Raw genomic sequence first — 21,795 nt, forward strand, 5'->3', positions numbered from 1 at the left:
CATTCTACTTGTATTACCTATGTTATATGTATCATTCCACTGGCTTGGCATCCATTCATGCCATTATTTATGTATGCTCCTTTTTGAATAAATTTTAGATTGTACTTACCTCTCTTATGTTTATTGGCTAAACTGTTCTCCACTCACTCAAAGTCCCAGGGTGAATTTATGTTGCTTTTGTAGTACCAGATTGAGACCAGAGATGAGTTAATGCATTGGTGCATAATCCCTAAAGTTATAAAAATGAATGTGCGTAAATTCCCTGTCAGAGTTGACATGAAGCAGGAAATACCATTCTCTCTTGATTTGTTTATAGCATTTGTCTTTCCAAGACATTTCTAGTTGATATTTCACAAATTATGTATGACTTGATGAAATATTGCATATGGTTGAAAGTTTTTTGAGTTTATTTGCATAGTATATAAAAGCTTTATTGCAAAAATCAAATAAATTGTAAATAAAAAAAAAAATTAAAAAAAAGGTTATGAAAAAGAAAAAGAGAAAAGCTACAAAGCAGAAACAAATGGCACTTGTTAAAGAAAAAAATAATAAATTTGCTTTTTAAACCAAATTTCCTAAATGCCAGATAATTTCATGTTTTATTCATAACAAGAATCAGGAGTCAGTGGTACTTTCTTCTTTATGATCTGATCATTGTATTTGAAGTTAACTTCAGTAGTGTAGCACTTGTTGCGATCATAGGTATAGCACTCGTCATCCGGTTTACTACAGCTGGGCTGAGATGCTAGAACTGGTATTCCACCAATTTCAAGCTGTACTGGATCACATTTTTGGCAGCTGAAACAAAATTATAGACATTTGTTACGATATAAAATATATGTGAGCTGTGGGATGCACAGAAAACGCCCAAATTGAGTTCTTGATTCATTCGTTATGAATTTTGCATAGAATAATATGTATTTTCATATATGGATGTACATCCATATAAATTAGTCGACCAGCAACTAACAAAATATACTATTGTTTTAATATCCCACTTTCAGAATGATTCATTGTGGGTTTATATATAAAGTGTTGTTCGTAAGAACCGCCGTTCTTGGGGCTCTTGCACACAGGTGGAAAAATTGCTATTGCATTTTTTTTTGTTTTATTATTTTCCATGGGCAATGCACACAGCCATGTAAAAATCAGTAAACTTGCTCTGTGTTAGGTCCTGAAAAAATAGGAAAATGTGCATTTGAGCTCCAGAGTTTGGACCATATTTATACTGTATGCATGTAAACATTTGTGATAACATTTACATGTGTTCAGCATAGAGCGCAAATGTACTCTATTAGAGATGAATGAATCCTAGGACACTAGACAGCAGGAACTGCCTAGCATCTTTTGCTTGCTAAGCGATAGACAGTTTGAGGCTACCTAGCGTCCTTCTGTTAAGGTTCCTCTTCAAGTCAGCTCTGATGGTCAGTTGGAGGAGGTCTTTCTGCCTGTGTTTAATTTAATTGGCCAATCAAATTATGCATAGGCAAAAAAAGGTTCTTTCAATGGATCTTAAAAGTGGACCTGATGGGAAACTGCAACAGAAGGACGCTAATCAACATCAAGCCGTCTACCTCATAGAAAGCAAAAGACCCCATGCTGCCTCTGCCCTCCATGTCTCTTCATGTCCACTCTGATATCCGGTGGAAGGAAACCACTTCTGCTTGTGTATAATTTGATTGGCCTGGAGCTGCAACACCACTGCTGGCTCCACACTCCATATCCTGTCAAGTCCATTCTGATTGCCAGTGGGAGGAGGCACTTCTGCCTTTGTATAATGCGATTGGCCTAAGGTAAATCAAATTATTCATAGGCAGAAACAGATCCTCCCTTGGCTGTCAGGGCAGACCTGATGGGAAATCAAAACCAAAGGATTCTAGGTGGCTCTTGCTACCTAGTGCCTAGCAATAGAAGAACCCTGGGTGTCTCTTGCTGCTAAGCATCCTTCACTGCTAGGATGCAGTGGGCTCCAATAGAGTACATTACATGTAAACATCGCAAAATGTTCCTGCTATCTATCAGGACATTTGCCACATGTTTTGTCTTTTTAAAATGCTGCAAATTCTGAAAAATACCTGTTGATCCTGACAGAAATCCCATGAGCTTCTAACTTTACACTGCCTGTGCTGCACTGAAATCTCTAGCATTGTTATCAGCGCTGTTCAGTTACTTCTGGGAACATCTATTTTCTATGTTATGGAGGTAAAAAGATGGGGTATGTTTTGTGGTCCAAATCAGGAGCGAGCAACCTAGGATGGGAATGCTACTTCTTCATAGATGCAGTACAGTGGGTGAATATTGTGGCCCCATGAGTGGAAACATCTTAAGCTTGAAAAAAAGGAAACAAATGCAGCCACTGGATCTAAGGACTTGGAAGCTGCAATATATTTAAAGTTTGGTTAGGATATATTTTTACTCTGCCATGAAGGTATAAACTCACTTACATATTAAATCCATTAAAGTGTAAATTATAGGCAAAATTAAAAAATTACATAATAACATAGCAGTGTTTTTTTTTCAGAGTCCCTCCTGTAACATTGTTTTATTACCTGCTGATCTTGCCAGTAGATTTGTTATTTTTTCACTTAGGGCCCATTTACACCACCAAGATCACATTATAGTGTGTATAATGCTAACCCGCCATTGCTCTCTGTGCACCTGCGACGCGATGCCTTGTTGCAACAAATTGCAGTGTTTACTTTTATAACTTTATTGATGTGTTACAAAATGACACTTCATTTAACACTATGCATCAAACCCATTCAGGTACAGGCAGGGTTCTTCTTGCTGATCCCCCACTCTTTTGGTACCAGTGGATATTTAGGATCTCGGGAACGCAAAGCGTATTGTTCCCCCAAGGGAGAATTCACATTTGATGTGGATATGCTTTATTGGTGTTTGTATGAGCACTTATAATCCATGTGCTGCATAAGGAGCGCCGCCCCCCCAAAGCTTTTAGTCATATTAGCTTTTTTTTTTTTTTTTTTAAATAAATGGATCATATGTGTCACATAATGTGCGTGCACTGTGCAGGGCGCCGGGCTAATGGGTGTCTATTAGGTCCATAAATGTGATGTGAGCATGTGATTCCAGGCTTAGGCTCTAATTGGCTTGATTCAGGTTGTCCTTTGCGGCACAGAGCACTGCGCCCCGAACCCTGCCACTTTTGATTTTAGCGAATATTCGTCATTGCGTCACTTTCTTGTTTCTGGCTTCTCGTCCCATGGAGATGATACTGCCAGGGGGAATTGCTGCACAAGGTAATGTGGAGGGGGCAGCTATGGATTGTATTGTCTGTGTGATCGCTGTGATATTAACTGCCCCCCAGACTGGATCTACTGGATCACCTACCGATCTGATCACCAACCGTCACACAATCATCAATATCCTTATATACTGTATGTGACTGAGCAACAAGTCTGCAGGAGAACCTTATTCACAGACATGGACTGTCTCTGTCTGTCTGTGTGTGTGCATTTATTTCTATTCTATGTCTATTTGATGTGTGTGTATTTATATTATGTACTATAGTGTGTGTATTTATATAATGTATGCATTTGTGTGTACATATGATATTATGCATATGTATTTATTTAGAAAAAATTATATATATATATATATATATATATATATATATATATATATATATATATATATATATCTATATCTCTGTATGTATGTGAGTGCGGACCTGGAGGGGTTTGTGTGCGCCCCCCCCAAAACCTTTTTTTAGCACCAGCCGCCACTGTGCCACATGCTGTAAACAGCATAAGAGCGTTCTGAGGATTTTGCATGGATGTGGTCAATAAAGATTTACAGTGCCTTGCAAAAGTATTCACCCCCTTGGCTTTTTACCTATTTTGTTACATTACAGCCTTTAGTTTAATGTTTTTTTTAATCTGAATTAAATGTGATGGATCAGAACATAATAGTCTAAGTTGGTGAAGTAAAATTAGAAAAATATATACATAAAACTATTTTTCAGAAATAAAAAACTGATCATTGGCATGTGCGTATGTTTTCACCCCCTTTGCTATGAAGCCCATAAAAAGCTCTGGTGCAACCAATTACCTTCAGAAGTCACATAATTAGTGAAATTATGTCCACCTGTGTGCAATATAAGTGTCACATGATCTGTCATTATATATATATATACACACCTTTTTGAAAGGCCCCAGAGGCTGCAACACCTAAGCAAGAGGCACCACTAACCAAACACTGCCATAAAGACCAAGGAACTCTCCAAACAAGTAAGGGACAATGTTGTTGAGAAGTACAAGTCAGAGTTAGGTCATAAAAAAATATCCAAATCTTTGATGATCCCTAGGAGCACCATCAAATCTATCATAACCAAATGGAAAGAACATGGCACAACAGCAAACCTGCCAAGAGATGGTCGCACACCAAAACTCACAGACCGGGCAAGGAGGGCATTAATCAGAGAGGCAGCACAGAGACCTAAGGTAACCCTGGAAGAGCTGCAGAGTTCCACAGCAGAGACTGGAGTATCTGTACATAGGATAACAATAAGCCATACGCTCCATAGAGTTGGGCTTTATGGCAGAGTGGCCAAAAGAAAGCCATTACTTTCAGCAAAAAACAAAATGGCACGTTTTGAGTTTGCGAAAAGGCATGTGGGAGACTCCCAAAATGTATGGAGGAAGGTGCTCTGGTCTGATGAGACTAAAATTGAACTTTTTAGCCATCAAAGAAAACGCTATGTCTGGCGCAAACCCAACAGTTCACATCACCCAAAGAACACCATCCCCGCAGTGAAACATGGTGGTGGCAGCATCATGCTGTGGGGATGTTTTTCAGCAGGACTGGGAAACTGGTCAGGGTTGAGGGAAAGATGGGAAAGATGGATGGTGCTAAATACAGGGATATTCTTGAGCAAAACCTGTACCACCCTGTGTATGATTTGAGGCTAGGACAGAGGTTCACCTTCCAGCAGAACAATGACCCCAAACACACTGCTAAAGCAACACTTGAGTGGTTTAAGGGGAACATGTAAATGTGTTGGAATGGCCTAGTCAAAGCCCAGACCTCAATCCAATAGAAAATCTGTGGTCAGACTTAAAGATTGCAGTTCACAAACATAAACCATCCAACTTGAAGGAGCTAGAGCAAGGAGAAATGGGCAAAAATCCCAGTGGTAAGATGTGTCAAGCTCATAGAGACTTATCTAAAGTGACTTGGAGCTGTGATAGCTGCAAATGGTGGATCTACAAAGTATTGACTTTAGGGGGGTGAATAGTTATGCAGATTGACTTTTTCTGTTATTTTGTCCTATTTGTTATTTGCGTCACAATAAAAAAAAAAATCTTCAAAGTTGTGGGCATGTTCTATAAATTAAATGATGCAAATCCTCTAACAATCCATGTTAATTCCAGGTTGTGAGGCAACAAAACACGAAAAATGCCAAGAGGGGTGAATACTTTTGCAAGGTACTGTAATACCACTTTCACACTGGGGCTCTAAAAATAGCACCTACAAAGCGCCCTGAAAGAGCCACTCCTGTCTCTCCAATGTGAAAGCCTGAGGGCTTTCACACTGGAGCGGTGCGCTGGCAGGACGCTAAAAAAAGTCCTGCTAGCAGCATCTTTGGAGCAGTGTGTATACCACTCCTTCACCACTCCGGAGCGGCTATACCGCCGGCATAGCGCGGCTGCAGCAGCGCTTTGCGGTGGTTTTAACCCTTTCTCGGCCACTAGCGGGGGGGTAAAAGCGCTCCACTAACGGCCGAATAGAGCCACAAAATTGACGGTAAAGTGGCGCTAAAAATAGTGGCGCTTTACCCCTGATGCACCCACCGCCCCAATGTGAAAGTTGCCTAACAGCCTTATTTCCACTTCGTTATATGTATAATTTGTGTGATTTTTTTATAGAGTTAAACGTAAAACATCTTCAACTTTGGACGCTAATGTTGTATGCATGCCATACACATTACTGTTGCATGTGTGATTTGATATGAGGGCACATAATGCCAGGTACTTGTACAGAATGACCACCATGCCCTATGTGACAGCATTTGTGCTGTACTGGATGCTTCAACCACTGTGTATTACAACATTTTCCATCAGCAGGTATAGATATTGTTACTGAGACATAACCTTCACGTGTTATTGGATGATATAAGGACACATACTGGCAGCTACTAGTATAGAATGTAGGCAGGATCAAACAACCTTTAATTTTAATCTCTCTTTAGAGGTGGATTTATAATGCCATGTCAGTAGTTTTTAAAGGTGGGAGATGCTTGGACAGAGAAACAGCCTGGAGCCAATGAAGTAAGAGAAACAGAGAGGGAGTTGTGTGTTCTCCCTTTGGGAAAAGGGCTGGGAAGTACTGCATGCTAAGACCTAGATCTAGAATTTTGATACTGAAAAGGACTATCTAAACCAGGGGTCTCCAAACTATGGCCCTCCAGGTGTTCAGGAACTACAATTCCCATCATGCCTAGTAATGTCTGTGAATGTCAAAGTTTTACAATGCCTCATGGGAGGTGTAGTTCCGCAACAGCTGGAAGGCCATAGTTTGGAGATCCCTGCTCCCTCCTTCATCAAAATGACAATGTGAGAGTGTATGAGCAAAGAATTATGCCATAATTTGGAACTCTGTATTTAATCCTGTGATTGATCCTCCTCATTGCTACCCTTTTGTGGACATTCCTTTGTCCCACCATCTTTATTTATATATTGAATCTCTATAGCTTTGGAGTTATCCCATCTATTTGATGAATCAGTGATAACCAACAATAAATATTATTATTTCCAAGTTTTGGAAAGTGGATCCCATATTTGCTTTTATCTATATACTCTGTATTTAACACTGGCATGGAGTGTTTTACAAACGTTTTGACCAAGTAAAGAAGTTATTTTTGCAAACAAAAGCCTCTGGATTGGGTGGTAATAGAGGAAAGGGACTCCTCCATCTAGAGTAAGAGAAAACCCAGGCCCCATGGTCTCATGGGTCCTGGGTGGTTTGGTGGACTTCTGAAACTTCTATCTGGAACACAGAAAACATAGGCCCATGTAACTGTACTCCAGGCGTTAAGGGGCTAATGTGTGACCAGGAGGATGTGATGGGAAGGTCTAGGACCTGCATGTGTGCATGTGAACAATGAGTGGCTTTGAATGGAGAGTACTCTTGATGTCCTGAAGAACTTTTAAGTAGGTGTGGCCCAGCTACATGTGTCGCCCATGTGGAAATAACCTTGGGTATCCCACCTTGCTATCATGCTCTATCTGAGTGCATTTGTGTCACTGAGGACACATCTACCTTTGTATATGGCAACATATTTCAGCAGCATCACTGAAATATATAATAAGGATTAAGGTACTGTATATATTATGGTTACCACACCTCTTGTGACCAACCTTTTAAAAATGTTCATGTGTTCACCCCATGGATGCTGATGGTCTGCTGTCTCATTCTACATCCTTTGAGTGCTTGCTATTTGAAATACATACATTTATAGTGTTTGAGAAACTTCTTGGAGAACATTGTCTATTGAAGGGGAAACCTTTAATAGCTGTGGATTTTATAATCATTACCACCTTTGAGAACTTGAGAACAACTTTTAAGCTATTTATGCCTGACCCTTATATTAGAACAATAGAACAATTATGTTTTTAGTTCAAATTTGTCTAAGAGGAACATTTATCATATGGAGATATTGATACGCAGTATGATGTTGATCTACTAAAAGCAAATATACTGTGCACTTCAAGTGCATTTGCTCTAGATCTGAGGGGAAGCTCTGAAATTCAGACATGTGCACTTCCTTTCGTTCCGAATTGATATTTGGACGAATTTTCATTTTTCAGAAATTTGAATGTATCCAAATTTCCGAATTACAATAGTACCATATTTAAACAAATACGAAATAACGAAAAAAAATATGGAATTCGAATAGTTATCGAATACTTTTTGAATTTGAATGGTTTTCAAATTTAAGAAGTTTTCAAATTCAAATAGTTTTCAAATTTGAAAAGTTTTCGAATTCTAATAGTTTTCCAATTTCCAAAGGGGATAAAACAAAATAGAAAATAAAGGAATAAAAAAAAAAATAGACTAGGAAAGAATATAACAGAAAATAAAAGAATAGAATATAATATAGTAAAACATAACAAAAAAGAATAGCAAATAAAAGAACAGAATAGACTAGAATATAATAGCAACAACTAGAATAGAATAGAATAACATAGAAAAAATATAACCATCTTCAGAAATTCAAATTTCAAATTGAATAAATTTGAATTTGAATACATAAGAAAATAATAGACTAGAAAAGAATAGAATAAAAAAAAGAATAAAATAGACTATAATAAAATAGGAAAGAATAGAATAAAATATAGAATAGAATAGAATAGAAAGAATATAACCATTTTCCAAAATTCAAATAGAATCAATTTGAATAGAATAGAAAAGAATAGATTAGAATAGAATAGAAAATAACAGAATAGTGTAGAAAAAACTGAATGGAATAGAAAGAATATAACCGTCTTCCGAAATTTGAATTTCAAATAGAATTGAATTGAATTAGAATAGAAAAGAACAGAATAGAAAAGAATAGAATAGAACAAACAAATAAAAAAAATATAATTAAAAAACAATAGAATAGATTAGAATAGAAAGATTATAACTATTTCCCAAAATTCAAATAGAATCAATTCGAATTTGATGAGAATAGAAAAGAATCGATTAGAATAGGAAGATGGTTATATTCTATTATATTCTATTCTGTTGTTTTTTTCCATACTATTGTGTTATTTTCTATTCTATTCTACTCTATTATTTTCTATTCTATTCAAATTCAAATTGATTATATTTGATTTTTGGAAAATGGCTATATTATTTCTATTCTATTCTATTGTTTTTTTTAATCCTATTCTTTTCTATTCTATTCGAATTTCAGAAGATGGGTATAATCTTTCTATTTTATTCTATTCTTTTTACATTCTATTCCTTTCTATTCTATTCCGTTCTTTTATTTTCTATCCTATTTTGTTCTGTTTTACTCTATTATATTATATTCTTTTATTTTCTGTTATATTATTTTCTATTCTATTTTTTTATTCTATTCCTTTATTTTCTATTCTATTTTTATTCTCTTTGGAAATTGGAAAACTATTCCAATTCGAAAACGTTTCGTATTCCAATCAAATTCGAATTAAAAAAATTTCAATTAGACAAATTCTAATTGATTCAAAAATGAATTAAACGAATGAAAGGAATTTAACTAAAGGAATTGATGTGAATAATGAATCGAAACAAAACAAAACAAATTTTTTTGTTCTGCACATGTCTACTGAAATGAGGGGAAGCTATGCTGATTTTTATCATCCAATAATGTACAAGCAAAAAAGTTTTTTTAAATTTTCCTTGATGTGATTGGGTATTCTTTGCAAAGCAAAGATTTACCTTATTTACTAAGCTCTGGAGCAAGTGCACTTGCACATTATTTTTGCCTTTAGTAAATCAACCCCCATGTGTAGTAATGACATTACAACACACAGGAGTTGATTTACCAGAAGAGAGTGCAAAAGCTGGTGCAGTTGTGCATGGTAGCTAATCAGCTTCTAACTTCAGCTTGTTTAAATAAAGGAGTTGTAAAGTCAGATTTTTTTAATGCATTCTATGCATTAAAATAAAAGCCTTCTGTGTGTAGCAGCCTCCCCAGCACCCCCTAATACTTACCTGAGCCCCATCTCTGTCCAGCGATGTCCACGAGTCCCTTGGCCGTACAGGACTCTCTCCCCTAATTGGCTGAGACACAGCAGTGGCTCCATTGGCTCCCGCAGCTGTCAATCAAAGTCAGTTAGCCAATCAGGAGAGAGAGGGGGCGTGGCCGAACCGCAGCTCCGTTTCTGAATGGACACAGGGAACTGCACCTCGGCTCGGGTGTCCCCAAAGCAAGCTGCTGACTGTGGGGGCATTCAACAGGAGGGCGGGGCCAGGAGCAGCAAAGAGGGACCCAAGAAGAGGAGGATCCAGGCTGCTCTGTGCAAAACCAACTGCACAAAAAAAACAAAACACAAGACTTTACAATAACTTTGAGCTTTGACCAAAAAAAGTAAAAAATTGCAAAATAAAAAGTATTTAAAGTATAGATATAGAAAAGTCGTTTGGTGATTTATTATTTGGAAAAGTTGATTTTTTGTTCACATTCACCCCCTGTAATAATGATAGCAGTCCACATGTTCTTCTGGTGTTTTAACAGGTGTCCCCTTCAATAGAAATGGTTTCCTCCAAAAGCATTGCTGACTGATGCTAACGGAGGGCCCATCGCCATACCAATAGTCTGACTATTAGGAAACAACAGGCTGAATGACAAAAAGACATACATGTAAAACATACAGTATATACAAATATGCTTTTTGTGTTCCCCACATTGTCATATTTTAATCATGCGCCTGTTGCATGTCCTATCATGGACCTATCTCTACTCATCTCCTATAAAATAAAATAAACAATAGATATATTTTTTAAAGAACAATTAAAACTTACATGTCCCACAAATTGTAAACAAATTGTGTTCTGAGTGGTGAATAAGGGTCTGAAATGTTCATTCTGCTACTTGTTGGGATCCTGTAAAAAAATAATTGAGATGTTTTATAAAACAATTACTTGAATAATACTCATCTCACCACTGCCATCTAGGAATGCATTTTTCACTTTTTCTTTGCTGTACTTCAATAAAACTAAACATTATCGTAGCTGCTTTGACCAGTAAGAGCCCTTGCACACTGGGGCGGGGGGCGGCGTCGGCGGTAAAACGCCGCTATTATTAGCGGTGTTTTACCGTCGGTATTTGGCCGCTAGCGGGGCGGTTTTACCCACCGCTAGCGGCCGAGAAAGGGTTAAATACCACCGCAAAGCGCCTCTGCAGAGGCGCTTTGCCGTTGGTATAGCCGCGCCGTCCCATTGATTTCAATGGGCAGGAGCGGTAAAGGAGCGGTATACACTCCGCTCCTTCACCGCTCCGAAGATGCTGCTGGCAGGACTTTTTTTTTCGGGGCTTTCACACTGGATACACAGCAGCGGCACTTTCAGGTCGGTTTGCAGGCGCTATTATTAGCGCAATAGCGCCTGCAAACCGCCCCAGTGTGCAAGGGCTCTTACTGTATGCCACATTTTATCAATTCTAACTACTTGTTACAGCATTTCTTAACTGCATCCTTTCAGATACTGAAGGAAACTTGAGTTGAAAGAAAGATGTTGGATGGCATAAACGCCATCTTCTCTGATCATCTCCTTCCACAGTCTCCACAAAATAACTTGATATTTACAGAGCCAGGGGACAGGCTGCACATGCTCAGTTTGGTGTGTATTGCTAGAGAGTTTTTTTTTTCTTGGGAGAGTGCATGTGATCAGCACAGGGCCAATCAGCACTGTCCAGACACAGGGTCAGGGGTCCTGCATTCTCAATGGACAATCAGGGGAGAATGAAAATTCCTCCTACAAGCTTTAACCAGACACGCATATAAGTCACAAGGCTGCTATATACAGCTGATGAGAAAAGGTATTTAGCAGTTTTTAATTTCACTAAAACAATTGTATTTCTATGTCCTGTGTGCTGTGGGAGACCCGATATAGTGAATGCAGGGCCCTGTGTTTGGTAACACTTTAAGGAGTCTTAGTCCCAAAAATGGAGTTGCCCAAAATGCCCTGCCAATTGAATATTGTAAATACTAACCTCTCCCACTGCCTGTATGTTACATGCACCTGACCCTGCACTCTGTATGTTACATACACTGACTCCTACACTCTGTACATTCCATACATCTTACCTTTGTACATTACATAAATCTGGAACCTTCTATCTGTACCTTGCATACACCTAACCCCTACACTCTGTATATTACATACTGGAAAAAAAGTATCGTCTTTATGGTCTTTTACCTATTAATTCCAATTTGCCAGGCCTGTAATGACCCATGTACATCATACCCTTCTGACCACTAGACTATGTATGTTTTAAACTCCTACTCTGTGCATTATATTCCTGACCCCTGCATGTTACATATTCCGGATCCCCACACCCTGTGTGTTACATACTCTTGACCACTGCATTCTGTCTGTAAGCTCCTAAACTCTGCATTATATACGCTGACTGTATGTCCCATACCCCTGTGTTGCATCCTTTAAAAAAAACAAAAAAAAAACTTTGAATTGATGGGTTCATGTGCATATGTGAAACTGTTATTTATGATACTGTAAGTAAAGCTGAAGTTTAGTATATGTTTTATAAGCTTTCCCTTATACCCCCCCCCATCATGTACTCTTGGAATATATATCTCTATACCAAAATGTAGAATATAGGAAATATACCTCTTTGAAAACTTCAATGACATCATCTCTGCTCTGTTGCTGTTTTTGGCACAACACATAGTTCCTGTTTAGTGGGAGCAGCCAGAAATTGATATATGCCTTTGCCCTACCAGAGTCCTCCTAAATAGCGGGTGGAATTATAGATGCGTTCATTCCCATTTTGGTAACAATGGTGGGTGAGGTTGCGCCTAGTGTGTTGGCCTTGGTGAGCGTTTTCTCCTGCATGCATACCCACGTAGTTCAATCTTCATGAAAAGATTGACAGCAGGGAAAGCAATAGCTTTTGGAGGCAATGGCATAAAGCGGAGGTCATCAACCCCCGCTTTATGGGCCTACTGGGCCGTGGCCTTTCTGCAGCCGGGCCTCATGAGACACATGGGCAGGCGGACATGAAAGAGCCGGGTGGCCGGCATAAGAGAGCCGGGCCGGCGGCATGAGACAGCCAAGCGGCCTACATATGAGAGCAGTGGATGGAAGAAACGAGCGGGCAAGCAGAGATTACATCATCTCTCTCCCCCCCCGCATCACCGCTCTTCCACCCTCACAGCCGGTGTCCTGTCAGCCTCAGTGTTGGAGGTGCGGCGGGGAGCAGAATCATGACATCATCTCTCACTACCCGCCCTGCATCACCGCTCTCCTGCCTTCATTCGGAACCCACCACTGCACAGAGGCCTGCCTCTGTGCTAATGGACCAGTGCTGCCACCAATGCAATGGTGGCAGGTGGCGTGGCAAGTGACATTCCACATCTGGTGACAGGCAACGTGGCAGGTGACGTGGCAAGTGACATTCCACATCTGGTGACAGGCAACATGGTGGGTGGTGTGGCAAGTGACATTTCGCATCTGGTGACAGGCAACGTGGCAGGTGGCATGGCAGGTGACATTCCACATCTGGTGACAGGCAACGTGGCAGGTGACGTGGCAAGTGACATTCTGCATCTGGTGACAGGCAACGTGGCAGATGACGTGGCAAGTGACATTCCACATCTGGTGACAGGCAACGTGGCAAGTAACAATCCACATCTTGTGGCAGGTGACGTGGCAAGTGACATTCCGCATCTGGTGACAGGTAACATGGCAGGTGGTGTGGCAAGTGACAATCCACATCTGGTGGCAGGCGACAGTGGCAAGTGACACTTTCGGGGCTCCCACTGATTCTGCATTATGGTGAGTTGAACTATTTCATTTATCACTACAATGTAATAATAGAAGAAATGTGCTTCAATCACCCTGACATCATATCAAGCATGGTGCAGTGATGATTGAAGCGCTAACACCAGCCATTGCCTGTAAAAAAATTGTTTACCCCCCCGTGTGACAACCCTCCCCCTCTTCGGTCCTTGGCACAATTTTCTTCCACGCAGCTGGTCCCCGGTGCTAAAAAGGTTGGGGACCACTGGTGTAAAGGATAGTAAGGGTAGAAACGTACGCCATTTTAAATCATCCGGATTGAAATTAAGAGGCCACCAGAGAGACAATGTGGAGTTGTTATGTGGATTGTGCAGGGGTGACAGCAGAGATGAAATTCAGACTGCTATCTTTCTGCAAGTCAGAGGTATTGCTAGACCTTGGAGGAAAAAAGGGTAAAGCTTCAAAGTGTATGTAAATGCTGAACTGTTTTTGTTTTATTTAGTGTAGGGAAGAGTTATAGTCACTGTCAAGTTATTTTGTTGGTGGTTGGGAGATCTCCCTTCATTTCCTGTCATAGAGAAGCAACAGGAAATTCTCATCTCAGATTTTTCATAAGAACAGGTGTTCCCGTTGGAGAATTTTGGATTTCTCATCACCTTTCTTCTCTGTGACAAAGGTCACCAGGACACATAGAGAAGTGAATCTCCCCAGTGGGAACACAGCCAGCAATAAAACCTGACACCACTATAAGACCCCTTTCACACTGGGGCGGCCAAAGCGTCAGCAGTAAAGCACCGCTCGTTTCGCTTTTCGGCCGCTAACGGGGTGCATTTAGCTCCCGCTAGCGGCTGAAGAAGGGGTTAAAAGCGTCCGTGTTGCAGCGCTTCCGAAGCGCTTTCCAGGCACTTTCAAATTTCAATGGGCAGGACATTTTGGGAGTGCTGTATACAGCGCTCCCAAACTGCCCCAAAGATGCTGCTTGCAGGACTTTTCCTAACGTCCCCCAAGTGCACCACCCCAGTGTGAAAGGACTTGAGCTTTCACATTCGGGCTGCATGGGAAGTAGTTTTCAGGCACTTTACAGGTGCTATTTTTAGTACTAAAACGCCTGAAAACTGCCTCAGTGTGAAAGGGGTCTTAGAGACGTTCAGCCCCATACAGTATGAAGAACCATTTGCTTATCTTTTTGTATTAGTACTGAGCTGTGTACAGGCAGCCTATATAAGTGGATGGTTATGCATTGGCTGTATGGGCGCACTCCACTGCATCCTGGTCATGTACCCATCCCTGCCAAACTTAGCAAGTCCCTTGTTTGCACTGCAGTGAGCACTAGAACAAAAAGATAAAAGAACAGTTCTTCACACTGTAATGGCTGATTGCCTGAATATGGGGCGGCATAGGCCGGTTCAATAAAAAACGTCTGACATTGAGCCTGTGTGTACGGCAGCTGGTCCGCCAGGCCAACTAGCTTATGTTGAAGGGTCATGGCCGAAAAAGGTCTGCCCATCGGCACCAGATCAGCGCTCTGAGTCAGTGGCTGAGAGCGCTGACTGGTGTGTTCTGGTAGGGGGGGCATCCCCCCGTCAAAACACAATAGCACAGCAGGGGAGATCGCTGTACTAACATTGGATAGTTAGTACAACGGCTCCTTCCGTGTCGTTCAGCCTGCTGGGTTCAAAGGGAAAAAAAACTACTAGTGTGTACCAGACTTTAGTGAGAGGGACTGCTGCTCTGGAAGTCATGTGACGGAGGAATAGTGATCTGCATTTCAAAATTCTGCTTAGTGAGTCATATTAATGAATGCTAAGCTGCAAAGTGACTGTGTTTACAAGATATATGTGTGTGGGTGTGCCTCAGGCCTGGAAAAGTGTCACACAATATGGCGTTATAGCTCAAAAACAACAGGTAGGTGACTGGCAGGAACCGCTATGCAAAGGGGAACCCTTACACGAGTTTATACTTGTAAACATTGTTACTCGCATTTTCAGGCACACACATATATGTGTATTTTCCCAAACATCAAACTTCCGAGTTTGGGAAATTACACCCATACGACATGTAAACGCGAGTACCAGTTTACATCATACAGCATATTCTGTCAATACAGTCCCATACCTCCCAACATTTTGAGATGGGAATGAGGGACACCTACTAGCAAACGTATGTAGGCATAGGACTCACCTCCTGCCACACCCCCTTAAAGGAAAATTAACCAAAAAAAAGGGTAATTAAATCCACAAGTGCTTTTTTTCATAGCTCCCAACTATCCCTGATTTCGAGGTACTGTCCCTGATTTGGAGCAATGTCCCTCTGTCCCTCTTCCCCCTCATTTTGGTCTGATCTATGTAGTTGTAAATAAAATGCACTTTTTTTCTTTCTAAAGGTGTTTCCCAGTGCTAAACCTTTCATCCAAATTATAAATTGCTGCAGTTGTACATTTTAAAAGCCAATATAAAGGAATAGTAGTGGTAAAAAAAAAGTCCCTGTGTATTTAATTAACCTTTTTTTTTGTTAATTCTCCTATAAGAGGGTGTGGCAGGGGGGCGTGTCCTATGCCTACATACTTTTGTTAGTAGGTGTCCCTCATTCCCATCTCAAAATGTTGGGAGGTATGTGTTTGCCCACTAATATTCCTTTATATTGACTTTTAAAATTTACAAATGCAGCAATTTAGAAATTGAATGAAAGGTTTAGCACTGGGAAACACTTTTTGAAATGCATTTTATACACAACTATATAGATCAGTCCAAAATGAGGGACAAATGGGGAGGAAAGAGGGACAGAGGGACATTGCTCCAAATCAGGGACATTCCTTTGAAATCAGGGACAGTTGGGAGGTATGCAGTCCTATGGACAGAATTATGCACCAGCTGGGAGCTGAAAAAACAGACATATTTTATGCTATATGCCCATACTCCTGTATGTTGATTTGTGTGCATGAGTCCATAAAATATCAGTTTTAATGTTTTATAAATAATTAAAATGATTTTGACCAAAAATCATCACATGTTCAATTTGAAATTAAACACAATAAACTTACGTTATTTGAATATTTCTTTCTAAAATCTCTTCTCCTGGCCTTTCTGTTGATGGGACAAATCTTGAGGAAATCTTGACACATTTGCATTTGTTATTTGCCAAAATGTATTCTTGCTCCCTGTATGTCTGCCCTGCAAACACATGTTATTGACTTCAGGAAAAGAATTCAGCTTATATGTGATAGTAAAGAATATCGAAATAAAAAGCAGACACAAGCTGATATCTTGAAAGAAAAGCTGCAGTAATCATAGGATTATTGAATTTCATTTTGCATCTATTTCTGAAACTAGATCCAATTTTACTTTTCATGTTCATTGAACAATTCATTTATTATATACATAGTAAATGTATTACAATGTAGTGTTCCAAACTTTATTTAATTAAATTATTTGATTTATGAAATAGACATTATTTGGACTTGTTAGTGAAGGCTACTTCAGGAAATATGTTTTATTTTTGCTGTTTGAGTGAGCAATTTCATGGAGGCTGTCATCATATGTTTATATTGCATTGCAGGTACACTAGGTAAGAAAAAGTCTTGCTCGCTTTATCTCTCATGTGGTTTCCTGCAAAATGTGTATTGCATGAAGTTCATTGGTAAAGTATACCTAAAATACACCTGCAGCCTACTGCACCATCACCGCACATATGTATACAGCGCTTTATTTTTCTGTGCAACATTGCCAATCTGCCTGGCGGGACCCTTATGTTCTGGCACAAGCCCCTCTAGGGCAGTACCTAATAAGGAAGTATTGTGCTTTCTAGTTAATGCAATGACTCTAATCCCATGCACCCTCTGTCATTATTAGTGGATTGTATTCATTCACAGAACAGAGGCAGTATGCAGTTTACTCACTGAATGCCCTTGCAACCCTGTACCAGGTCACTGGGCAAATTGATTCACATCTACATGCCAATAATTAATCCAAAGTAAGAAAGAAATGCAGGGAGATACCCCTTATACCTAGCACTGCAAGTTTAACATTTCTTTTGTATTGTCTTAGAATAAACCTTGACTAAATGTTACATATAGAGGCACTTCAATGAGATTCGGAATCCTTAGATTTCCGAGGAGACTGCGGGAAGACTGTGTGCCAACACCAACGCCTAGAAGAATGGGCTGAAAGCCAGAGTCTATGGTAAGTAAATTTTGCTATATGTTAATACTTTTTATATATGCATTTTTTAGTTAACAGTTTTACATGTGGTTGGGGGCTAACAAATAGGGGCTATTTCCATTTAGTAAAAGTACATTAAATAAATAATCACAAATATTAAAAAATCTCAGTTTAAAGAATATGAATGGAATCCATTATAAAATAATATGTAAATATTTTTTCTAAATGGATTTGAAAGTCCACTGTCTGTTATTCCGATTCTAGTGAAGAAATGCCTTTCAAACTGCTCATGTGAATGTACGTCTTTGCATTTTTATTTATTGGTTGTGGCAGGATGGCAAGCTGAGGCACCCCTGGTAGTATGTGCATGCATATGCGCAGACAAATTGTGGCATTATTAATGTTAATAAATGCTTTATCACATTTACTTGCTATAAGTGTTTACTACAGTTAGTTGCATTATCACTACACTTAACTTCACCCAACTTATAGATAAGTTTTAAATTCTAGAGATTGCTTTCCATTCACAATTAAGTGTGTTGTTAGAATTGTACTAATATAGCTACAATTCACATAACAATTGTCAGAATTCAGATATTTGCAGGCACAGATATGTCAGATATAAAATAAAAAAGAAATGCCCAAAATGTTGCTTTAAGCATACTTCACCTTTTGGGTGAGAGAAGCATAAGTAAGGGCTATATAAGACATACGTATACGTGTATAGATGCAGTACGTTTTAAGCAAAGGAGAAAAGAAACTAGCTAAATTTATACACATTATAAGCATATATTGACTGAATTAATTTCACATTTGAATTACAGATAGGTCTTTAATGGGCATATGGATTAAATACCCTTATTTTAAATTAAGTATGTGCTAGTTAAATGAGATGTCAGGTAAGCCAATAAAAAATACATATTAAAAGATTTTTTTTTAATACCAGGTAACTTCCCATTAATTTATATAGCATGGTTGAACTGACCAGCATGTGCTAAGATGCAGTGTGAACCATCTTTTTTTGCTTACACACTAAATAATATATGACAAAATTATTTGAAGGGGATATATTTTAGTAACTTTTATATAGACTAACACTTATGTAAATTAAGTTAGTCTGCAAGTAACTGGAAATAAATGTTGCTATATGTTATGCAACTGAAGCATTGAATAGTACTACGTAAAAACAGTATAAGTTGGGGTTTATGCAATGGCCTACTCTTGCCTATTCCTTGTTCACATACCTGTCACATAAACAGCAAATAGTAGCAGCAGGGCTGCTGATAATACGCTGCACTTGTCCATTCTTCAGCTTCTTCTTATGAAGATATCCAGGTGAGTGTTGACTCTTATAAGAGGGGGTGGGGGGGTCATTTCTGAAAATATATGCTGCCAAAAATAACATCTTGGGTGGTTTCAGTACTGAAAACAGATGTTATTCTCTAGAAGCGCATTTCTGCAACCTGCAGGATTTAATGTTAAAGAGACAGTAACTATTTAAGAGTAGCAAAATTATATCTATTTTTATTTTCTAGATTGTATAACCAGGCTGTGATGTGGGCTATAAAGGCTTTTGGTCCCCTTGGTCAATGGTGCATCCAAAACCGCAGATTTCCAGAACAGGAAGGTCAGTTCAGTTGACATATGGGAAAAAAACACATTTACAGTACGTGGCCCTCCCACTATCATAAAATGAATGAGAAATAATCTGCATATTTTGGGATTTGAGATGACATGCACATAACTTATGTTTAAGTAGGTTCTACTATGCTTCATAGTGGTTAAATCAATGGCTTTTTGGCTCATTTTGACCCACTTTCCCATTACCTGTCTCATCATAGCTTCTTGCTAGTCTCCAAACCCACCTCTATAGAAACAATGGTTTATAGGAACTGATGGTGAGTGACTGACAAGTCTGAAGTAGCTGTATCCTGTTTGTATTAAATTGCTTTAAAATTTCTAGGGTGTATCTGTGAAAAAAACCTGCTGTTCTTGTGCAGGTGATCCAAGAGCATAAATGGATGAGTTCCCTCTAACTAATATGAGGAATTAAGCCCTTATTATTTTTTGGATTTAATACAGAAATGTGACTTGCAAATACTTTCTGTTTTAGGAATGCTCTACTGTATGTTTGCAAATCAACGTTAGGGTCATATGGTGCTTGCTTTTTTGCTAACTTGAGCTACAAAAAATGACAAGCAAAATAATTTTTTTAGAGAGTACTACTGAAGGATAAGTTCACCCTTTGTAACATGTTACACCCCAGACCTCTATAAGGAGCAGATAGCTCTGAGTGTATAGCCTAGCAATCCCACAGCCTTCTCCGTTCCTCCCGGTGATGTCACGTCCATCCTGCTTTTCATGCTGATCAGAGTGGATTTCATGGTGACACAGGTTGTCCATGCCCTAATTCCTCCAGCATTTTTGAATCACAGGCAGCCCCTGCGGAATTGAGCAAGTGGAAGCATCCCCACACCATACAAGCATATACTATCTTGGATTGTGTGAGTGTTTTTAATCCTGTAATAGACTCTGTTTTATGCTGCACTGAGGTGGCACTTCTCTTTTTCCTTCTATACCTCTGCAGAGTCGGGTCATCTCTGAAAATAGCAGCCTCCAGTGTCCCCGTCTTACAGCACTTATATACTTTGCCTTTTTATGAACTATTTTATGAACTATTTTATGGACTTTATTGCATGCATTGACTGTTACAGCTCCCCTCAATATATTCCTCAGAGCTGTTTCCCCTAAACTTGCCCAGTCCTGCTGCTACCCCTGTTTTTATCTGGAACTTAACAAGTCCATCACATTTTCCCTTGATGTAGTGCATAGATAAAGATCTTATAAGTGTTTTTTACTATATTGTTCTCTCAGTATTTGTGTTTATCCCTTTCTGACATTGTCCATGCCCCAGATTTTTTTATTTGTCATATGCATATATCATACCTGTGGGATCCCTCTAGAAGCTTAAAATCACTTAAGTAGACACTGCTACTCCAGTGATCTCCACTATTCTGGGTCCCATGCTGAGCACCCGCCCTACTGCATTGTGAGCACAAGTGGTCGGCCATTCCACACAGCAAAATTTACATTTTCTCAATTAATGCAAAGCATTCTCTGATTGGGCGAGGTGGAGAGCATGACATCACCGCCCACCTCTCCTCCTCATCCAATCAGAGAATGCTATATTTCTGAAAAGGCTGAAAATATTTCCGAAAAAGCTCATTGTACACAACATGGGCAGCAATGTCATTTGGTCAATTAGAAGAAAATGGACTCACCATACATTAGCCATTGCTTAACTGTGTTCTTTATATTTTTCTTGTATCTTGTACATTCATTCTCACACCTCCATTAGTACCTTCATTTTTCCCAAAATGATTTAGAATTATGTTTTGTTAGACCTTTAAGACAATTAGATAATCTTGTATACCATGTATGAATTACTGGATTTTCATGATTTCCTATACTTTGCACACATACTTTGTCTTGATTAACAAAATTTTGTTCAAAAATGAGATTATATATCAATGCAGAATAAAGTTTTGGAAAATCATGTTCAGCTTTGTTTTTGGATTAATTTCTTAGTAAATGAAACCTGTAATGAGAGAAGTATGTTCGTTGTTTTTGGGGCTTCTGAAAGTGATAGGGGCTTTTGAAAGCGATAGTTACCTGCCAATCACTGGCTTCAATGCCTCCACAGTTACTGAGCTGGAACAAGCGTGTTTATTAGTAGTCAGGTTGAAAACAGGACATCTAATTTTGCATAGTTGTACCAGGTCAGTGACTCAAAAATGATGCAGCCATTGGATCTATATGACAGCTGAGGAAGTAGCATTCTCATAATGAGAGGTCAGCAACTTTCCATATTTCCTCTGTGCAAGGTTTTGTTTAATTATATATTTTTCCCGCAATCCACTTAATTTGAACTTTAGTCATGTCTTCAAATTTATTAAATTACAGCTCACGCTGTTGTGTCATTTTATTTATACATGGATCTGATACTAATGCCCCGTACACACGATCGGACTTTCCGACAACAATTGTTGGATGTGAGCTTGTTGTCGGACAGTCCGACCGTGTGTATGCTCCATAGAGCATTTGCTGTCGGTCTTTCCGCCAACAAATGTTTGAGAGCAAAATTTTTGTTGGAAATTCCAAGCGTGTGTAC

The 21,795-nt window shown here is 39.2% G+C and overlaps 1 protein-coding gene across 1 annotated transcript; it reads right to left on the reverse strand.

Moving 5' to 3' along the window:
* Positions 1 to 384: 384 nt before the first annotated feature.
* Positions 385 to 19,023, reverse strand: JCHAIN (joining chain of multimeric IgA and IgM). Its single transcript, XM_073600346.1, has 4 exons — positions 18,869 to 19,023; positions 16,508 to 16,637; positions 10,513 to 10,593; positions 385 to 798 (listed from the first exon to the last, which is right to left on the reverse strand). Exons 1-4 carry the CDS (start codon positions 18,927 to 18,929, stop codon positions 600 to 602), a joined length of 471 nt encoding a protein of 156 aa, XP_073456447.1. The 5' UTR covers positions 18,930 to 19,023; the 3' UTR covers positions 385 to 599.
* Between the last annotated feature and the right edge of the window lie 2,772 nt (positions 19,024 to 21,795).

This window comes from Aquarana catesbeiana, linkage group LG01, assembly GCF_042186555.1.
Source record: "Aquarana catesbeiana isolate 2022-GZ linkage group LG01, ASM4218655v1, whole genome shotgun sequence".
Taxonomy (NCBI): domain Eukaryota; kingdom Metazoa; phylum Chordata; class Amphibia; order Anura; family Ranidae; genus Aquarana; species Aquarana catesbeiana.

Excerpts from the sequence above, each read along its gene's own strand:
- JCHAIN (XM_073600346.1), bottom strand. The coding sequence starts at position 18,929 with ATGGACAAGTGCAGCGTATTATCAGCAGCCCTGCTGCTACTATTTGCT. Across the intron at positions 16,638-18,868 it reads ATTTGCTGTTTATGTGACAG|GGCAGACATACAGGGAGCAA; the intron begins GTATGTGAACAA and ends ATGTGTTTGCAG. Across the intron at positions 10,594-16,507 it reads GAAAGAAATATTCAAATAAC|GATCCCAACAAGTAGCAGAA; the intron begins GTAAGTTTATTG and ends ATTTTTTTACAG.